The 7,740-nt window shown below is 35.3% G+C and overlaps 1 protein-coding gene across 1 annotated transcript; it reads right to left on the minus strand.

The window, feature by feature from the left end:
• Positions 1–2,346: 2,346 nt before the first annotated feature.
• Positions 2,347–5,613, minus strand: LOC147492915 (uncharacterized). Its single transcript, XM_086567693.1, has 4 exons — positions 5,194–5,613; positions 4,389–5,163; positions 3,734–4,300; positions 2,347–3,262 (listed from the first exon to the last, which is right to left on the minus strand). The coding sequence occupies exons 1-4, from the start codon at positions 5,500–5,502 to the stop codon at positions 2,943–2,945; spliced, it is 1,971 nt and encodes a 656-aa protein (XP_086423819.1). The 5' UTR covers positions 5,503–5,613; the 3' UTR covers positions 2,347–2,942.
• Between the last annotated feature and the right edge of the window lie 2,127 nt (positions 5,614–7,740).

Here is a 7,740-nt window from a genome sequence, read left to right on the forward strand (position 1 = left end):
TCTCTGCAATTCTCTAAAGTCTCTCCAGTTCTCCAACCTGCACTCCACGGTCTCCATTCCTCTCTCTTTTGTTGACTATACCAGTTACCATCGCATCTGCAGATTTTTTTTTTTTCAAAGCTGAGGTTGATCAAATCTTACCTTCGATCGAGCATGTATCAAAAAAGATTAAATGAATTAGATATGTTATTTATTGAAAAGTTTTTAGTAGAAAAACTTGATTATGAAGACTTAATTAGTGATTTCACAGCTAGAAATATAAAAGGACTAGTTTTTCAGTAATATTTAGTTTTTATAATTGAATGTTGGTGTGAATTTGTTGATATTAAATACACATTTGATTCCTTAAGAGTGTGAAGAAATTTGGACTTTATTTTTTTATCAAATAAGAAAAATAAAATTGGCTTTTTTTCATGATTTATCGGTAGAGACCACACTTTAGGATCTCGCCTAGAGCCCCCCAAAACTCAAGGCCGCCCCTGGGTAACATACCCCTCCTCAAGGTGATACATGCATAAATATCTCTCCTTGGACACTTTATCTCTGGTTGTTTGTGTAATTGTGTGTACAATCTAAATCTAAATAACAAATTGGGGTGGTGTTTGGACATCCAACACCACCTCCTAACCTTTAGATCTAGTTTATGACGTGGCGAATTTTAGGGCTTATGAGGTGTAGGTCCTTTAATAGTGTGGAACAAGAGTGTTGTATCATTATTGAAGTCAACAAATGCAACATTACTTTTAATGGGCTTCGGTTGGGAGTTTTTTGTGGGGCATCGATTGGAATTTTTTTAGTCAGACTTTGGATGGGCTTTTTAGTACCTTACGGCATGGGCCATGTACTAGTGTATTACAAAATGGAGTCCCAAAAGCCGCCAGTCTAATTCAAGTAGCAATAGAAGCTAAAGTCAGTTCCTTGATTTTTTTTTTTTTTTTTTTTGGCTAAACAGTTCCTTGATTACTAAAGGAGTTGTTAAATATAAGTGGGAGACTGGGAGCATGCTTCAAACGAGGGTGATAAATATTAGAACCATAGTTCACGATTCCGAAATCGTCGGAATTCCGACAAATCGAAAAACCGGAATTCCGCTCGGAATTCCGGGTGATGTATTGAAATATGCAAGGTCTTCATTTTCACCGGAAAATTATACATGGCCGGAATTAAAATATTTTTTATTCATCTTTTATCATTTTATGTTCATTTAAACATTAAATGAAAATAAAAATGAAATAAAAATACATGAGCAATTAATTTTAAACAAATAAATATTCAATGGAATTTTAATTAAATTGTAAATCAATTTGTTGGTTAAATTTTAACCAACAAATAAAAATTAAAAATACAAATTACAAATTACCAAGTCAATTTTTTTTCATGTCTTAGACTCTTAGCCTCTTAGGTCCATTTTTTTCGCCAAACGACCTCCAAATTGTTTGAAAATTAGTTTACAACATTTGAAGGCTCAAAATAACCACAAAGTTAATAAAACGCTCAAAAAATTTCGACATAGTCTCTCTTGTAAATTTCACATTATACTTTATAAACCTGTTATAAATTCATACGCGTCATAAACTAACAAACATACAATCATACATATATGCATAGCCACAAAAACTTCTAACATAGTCTACCCTATAAATTTCACGTTACACGCTATAAACCTGTCATAAATTCATATAAAATACTAAATACTAAACTATTTACTATACTAACAAATATATATATCCAAACATACGTAACCTAAAATACAAAGTTACAAAATAACAAAGAAGTCTAAGATATGAAAAATTATTACAACCCAAATGTCTTCAAAAGTCCAAGTCCAAATGTCTCCCAACATCAATTAGAAACATAATTCCAAAACCTAAGTCTAAGTTCAAAAGCCTAATTAGAAGCATAGTTTAAACTAACACAAATCTCATAATACATAGTTATGCGTTTTCATCTTAGAATAAATGAATTGAGTGCAATATTGCTCCCAACTCATAGTATTCATGAACGCCCAGTTATAATTATACACATATTGATCATAAGAACTCTGAGTAAGGTAGGTGCCCATCTGAAGTAGGTACCAAATGATGGGATACCCATCGTATTGAACAATAGCAGTCGGAGCCCAAATTTCTCCTACCTTCACAAAACCCGACTCACTAGTAGACGAAGGCTCCTTAGAAAAATCAAAATCAAGTATTGGTTTATTAGAAAAATAAATGATTTGAAATGTAAACAAACTTGGAAATAAACTTTATAAATACCTCAAACATTGCATACTGGTGGCCCATCTCCTGATGTGGTTGGAAATGATACGACTCGATCTCTTTACCAGAACGGGAATGATATGGCTCATTCTCTTTTGCCGAAGGATAGCGATAATAGGAAGAGGCAGCACTACTTTCACCCGAGTAGTTCCCATAATAAGAAGAAGTATCACTTGCTCCACCGGGTTGTGCTCTCCTAGTTCTCTGGCGACTCCTAGAAACTCGTCTAGTTCCTTCCATGCGCCTCTCACCATCACCATCGAAAGGGTCAAAATCTACATCCCTGTCACATTGGCAATACAATTGATATGCATCCTCAGCAAGACCACCACCACCGCCACCACCACCATCATCACCACCATCATCATCATCATCACCATCATCATCATCGCCCTCCCCACCAACATCCATATCACCACCCTACCCACCACCACCACTAGTACCACCACCACCACCACCATTATCATCACTTGAATCACCAATAATATTATTATCTGGTTCCCCATCGGAATTAAATACTTCATCATCAGTGTAATCATGGTAATCTCCAATGGTGTCGTTAGGTGGCTGTTCTTCTTCTTCCCAATCAAAGCGATGTCGATTTGGTAGGGGCGCGTGGTTCCTTATATCTTCTCCTAACATCTGTGCAATGAGGGGGTCAGGTAACCCGTCCTCACTATCTTAGTCGGGTAGTGGAGGGGGATTTCTAATCCACTCGAACAAAGGGTCCTCGGCTTCAGACTCAGCAAAGTAATGATGTAGATCAATCGGGTCATCTTGCTCCTTTACTCTTTTCAAGTGTTTCATCTTCAACCTCAAGTTGTAATGCACATAAACAAAGTCATGCAGAGTTTCATCATTCATGGTGTTTCTTTTCTTCGAATGGATCATCCCAAATGTGCTCCAGTTTCGCTCACACCCAGATGACGAACACGTTTGAGATAAAACTCGAATAGCTACTTCCCTGATATTAGGTGCATCCTTCCCATATGAAAACCATCAATCAGCTGCATATATTCATTTACATGACTTTAGTAAAGCTTTAATACAAAGCTAAACACCACAATTTTTATTTAAAACCTACACGCTTACCCGGTTGAGTTGAACTCCTGCCATGCATAGCGGCTAGTGTACCAAAGGAACCATTTGCATCCAAAAAGGCCTTTAAATGTATATCACTTGTAAATATTAAATATTTAAAAGTAAAGGCAAGTAATAAAGTAGCATGTTTCATTTCTTTTTTACATCAATCATGCACTTTGCTTATTTTGCAGGTTCGGCAACCAACTTTGCAATCACTACTTGCAAAGCATCTATCAAATCCCCCCGGTTTGCCAAATCATTACTATATTGCTCGCTCAGATTTAGATAATAAGTTGAGAAACACATACGCATTCAATATGAGATAGAAAACTCCAAAATATATTTTTCATTCATTATAAATAAAGAACTCAAAACCTATAATTACTTACCAACCTTGTGCAAAACATGTGACAATTGTTTGTCCCATCTCTGGTCAATAATACACAAGATCCAAGCATGATATTTGGTTGCCCTCTGCACTTCACATCTCATATGCTCCATTGCAGCATGCAAATATCCCATGGTAGGCTTTTCATCACCATCCACTAATCTCAAAACCTTTACCAAAGGTTTAAAAACTCTAACAAGCGTCTTTATCTTTCTCCAAAATGACTTATCAGCTATGGTATCCTCAACCTTAAGTGCCATCACTGATGGTTTTCTTCCTTTAAGCGCCAACCAATTAGGTGATGTAAACATCTCTCTCAGCTTGTCCATTTTTTCCACCATGCACTTCAAAGCAATGTAATTGCTTGCAAATCTAGTAGGCCCTGGTCTCACAAGTTCTCCACCACACTTAGCCCGCATCAAATCAAGAACTTGAGGATGATTGTAAATGTAGGTTGTGACCTCCCTAGCTCGCTCAACATTTTTCTTCATAGCTGTTTTTCTACCCAACTCCTTCAAGATTAAGTCAATACAATGTGCAACACAAGGTGTCCAAAACAAATTGTAACCTAAAATTGAAAACACAAAAGAAGTGTTTATAAGCAATTGCAATAGATTAACAAAAATTTATATCAATTATAATTTAAACATATTTACCAGGAGTATCCATAAGCACTTCTCCAGCTTTCTTGTAGTTGCTCCCATTGTTTGTAACAACTTGAACAATGTACTCTTTCCCTATCATATTAATCACCTCCTTCATATGTGCAAGTATGAAAATATGGTCTTTACAATGCCCTGACACCTCCTTTGAGGTATGGAAGACGGTCTGCCCATCACAATATACCATAAAGTTCATGATATTCTTCCTAGTGGGCCCTGTCCAACCATCACACATAACTGTGACTCTATATTGCTTCCACTTCCTTTTCATTCCATCAATGTAAGCTTTCAATTCATCAACATTTTTCTTCAAGTATTTATGCATTAACTCATGGAGAGAAGGACCCTGCACCCCAATTCTTGCCCTTGCTGCCTCATCTATCATAGGCTGGTAGAAAGGATTTTTACACACAGCATGTGGGGTAATCCCTGCCCATAGAGCAAACTTTGATACCAAGTCTTTAAACTGATCACCAAATCCCCTGTTAATAATATGTTTCACAGACGGTTGCCTTGCATCTTGATGTCTAAGGGCTTCAAAGTCAACATCCCTAGGATAAGTTCTCTTATGAGAAGGATAGAAGTCACGCAATGTGCCATCAACTGAGGATGTAGACTTTCTTCCATGTGCCACAGTGTCTTTCCCAGAACCACGATAAGAAGATTGTTCTCTTCTTGATTGAGTTCTTGTATAACGGACTTGTACATCATCCCCACTTTCTGAATCAACAATAGTAGGATTGCACATAGTTTCCATTATATCTCTGTCGGCCCTTCTTTTATTATCATATTTCTCTTATTTCTTCCCTAACAAAAAATCTCTCATTATGACTCTCGCTTCACCAGGTACTTTAACACATTTTTCCGCATCTTCATATCTACCCGCCAAATGTTGTTTAAGACGAGTGATGCCACCTCCTTTAATGATTTTTTTGCAGTAATTGCATTCAAAGTGATTTTTCGAACCTGCTACCCTTGTACAATGATCCCATCCTATATCCTTAGATCTTACCATTTTCGACAAATATTCTACAATGTTCCCACTGCAGACAACACATTCCACAATATTTTCATAAAATCCAAAATAAAATAATATATGCATACGCATAAAACATGAATGGTTACACAAAACTAAGCATTTATGAACAATATGCAAACCGGCCTACTTACTAGAAACCTAGAAATTATATTTGAAAAAAAATATACATTGATAAAAACCTTCCACATATCAAGAATCATCATTTAAATGTGATAGAAACCATGTTGGCACATTGGATAAGAGAAAACATATTCTTAACCATTGAAAAATATACTGAAATCTCATTTAAATGTGATAGAAACACAGATTAAATAAAGTAATCAACCAATGTAAGAAGACTAGCTTGCACCATTTTTTACATATAAAAAACATTTTCGTTCCTCTGTCTCCATTACACTATTCTTTTCTCACACTATCTTCTTAAATGGTATTAACTTTTCACAGAGAAAAAAACAATAGTATTAAAACAAGCATGAGGAAAGAAGAGTTTATGATTGGTCAAGAGGTTGAAATAGTAAGGATAAAGGATTTGAAGAGTCATGGTATCTTGCTACTATAGTACGTCCAACAAAGAGCAAAAAGAGTAACAAGTTTCTTATACAGTACAAAACCTTGGTTGAAGATATAAACACAAGTTTCTTATACTTCCCGAAACCAAGTATACTACATTGTTGCTTTTTATTCTTCATTTCCCAATTGAAAAAGTTAAAATGATTACTGGGAAAGCTAGTCTTCTTCATTTAAATGAGATTTCATAATCATGAACTATGGCTGTATCATAGATTCATACTCAGTATGTTTGACTCACAAGTCACAACTCACAAGTTTTAGATCTAGAATTTCAAGTCGTTCAATATATGAATTTCAAGGAATGTTAACTTGTAGCCATTCAATATATGAATTTCGAAATGGTCGACACAGTGAAAGGCTAAGGAGGATTAATTCAATGATGCGGGTTAAGTGTGTTCCCTGGTGGAGACTTGTTAATGATACCTGAACTTGTTCATTGTTCATCCTCAAGTTCAGGTCTTGTTAATGCGGTAATGCCATCCTTAAAATTATATAATTCAGTGGATTAAAAAGATTATAGTCGAACTCTTAACAAATCTTAAGATTGATATGATGTTTAGGAACTCGTATATTTTTCGGAGAAAAATTTGTAAAATAGAAAATTTAAATAAATTCTTACCTTTTAGATTTAGAATTTGGAAACTAGAAAATATCCACATCATCCATGCTCCGATCCATGCTCCGATTACTCCGGTGAATAGTTTTTTGGGAGAGAGAAAAAGTTTTGAGTGAACAGTTCGGTATTGTCGAATTTGAGAAGTATTCGGTTAGTTTTCGTTATTTGCCGTCGAATAATAACTTATTTACCGAAAATGCCACCAGCGAAACATTTCAGAGTAATTCGTTTCGATACCGTTTCGTTTTTTTAAAAAACCGAAATATCCACCGGAATTCCGACGTTTCGTTCGAAATCGTGAACATTGATTAGAACAAGTACTTTCTTATTATCAGAACAGTGTTCTTTCCAAAATCACAAACTAGTTATCTGTTAAGTTAAAGACGTGCCTTGTGTTGGCCAGAGACAGACAATATCTCCCAGAATTCGTATAGACAATAATAGAACTCACGAATATTGTAGGTCCAGGTTCCATGGGGTACCTCCAATTGGCACTGATCTTCTCGACATCAAGCATTGTATAATCTCGAGAAGAGTTCATTTTTGCTCCAATTTTGATAATGTTTAGTTTGTTTCCAGCCCAATAGAGTCATGACCCGTGTCCATCCAGCAAAACAAAAAATAGTTAAAAGATTGGTACTGTCCTAAATTACTTCTCTTCCTATTATATCCTCATCTTCCACCTTAACCCACCAGTCCGCCATCACTTTTTCTTTTTCTTTGTCGCTCAATCAATTAAACTATCGAACGTAATGAAGCGAGTTGAAGAACTTATTGTAATATAAGACCATTTACCCAATAAAAAATAATAACATTTCTAGCAAATTTGTGGAAAAAGAATACCTACTCACCACCTCCATTTCTACAATTCTCATTTAACTAATAAAAAATTACTTAATAACCAATTCAAATGACCAATTGAAAAATAAGAAGGTTAAAACTAGTAATGGCAAGTTAATGTAACGATGCAAAGAGTTAATCAAGTTTAAGATTCTCATAGACTTGTTCAAATTTAAGAATAAGAATGTTTATTATTTTTTGATATGCAGTTTTATATTTGTAATTGAAGATAGAGGTATATTACATGGCCACATGGGTGTTTGGCATTGATGATTTGTGAG

This window comes from Coptis chinensis, chromosome 6 (genome assembly GCF_015680905.1).
Source record: "Coptis chinensis isolate HL-2020 chromosome 6, ASM1568090v1, whole genome shotgun sequence".
Classification (NCBI taxonomy): Eukaryota; Viridiplantae; Streptophyta; class Magnoliopsida; order Ranunculales; family Ranunculaceae; genus Coptis; species Coptis chinensis.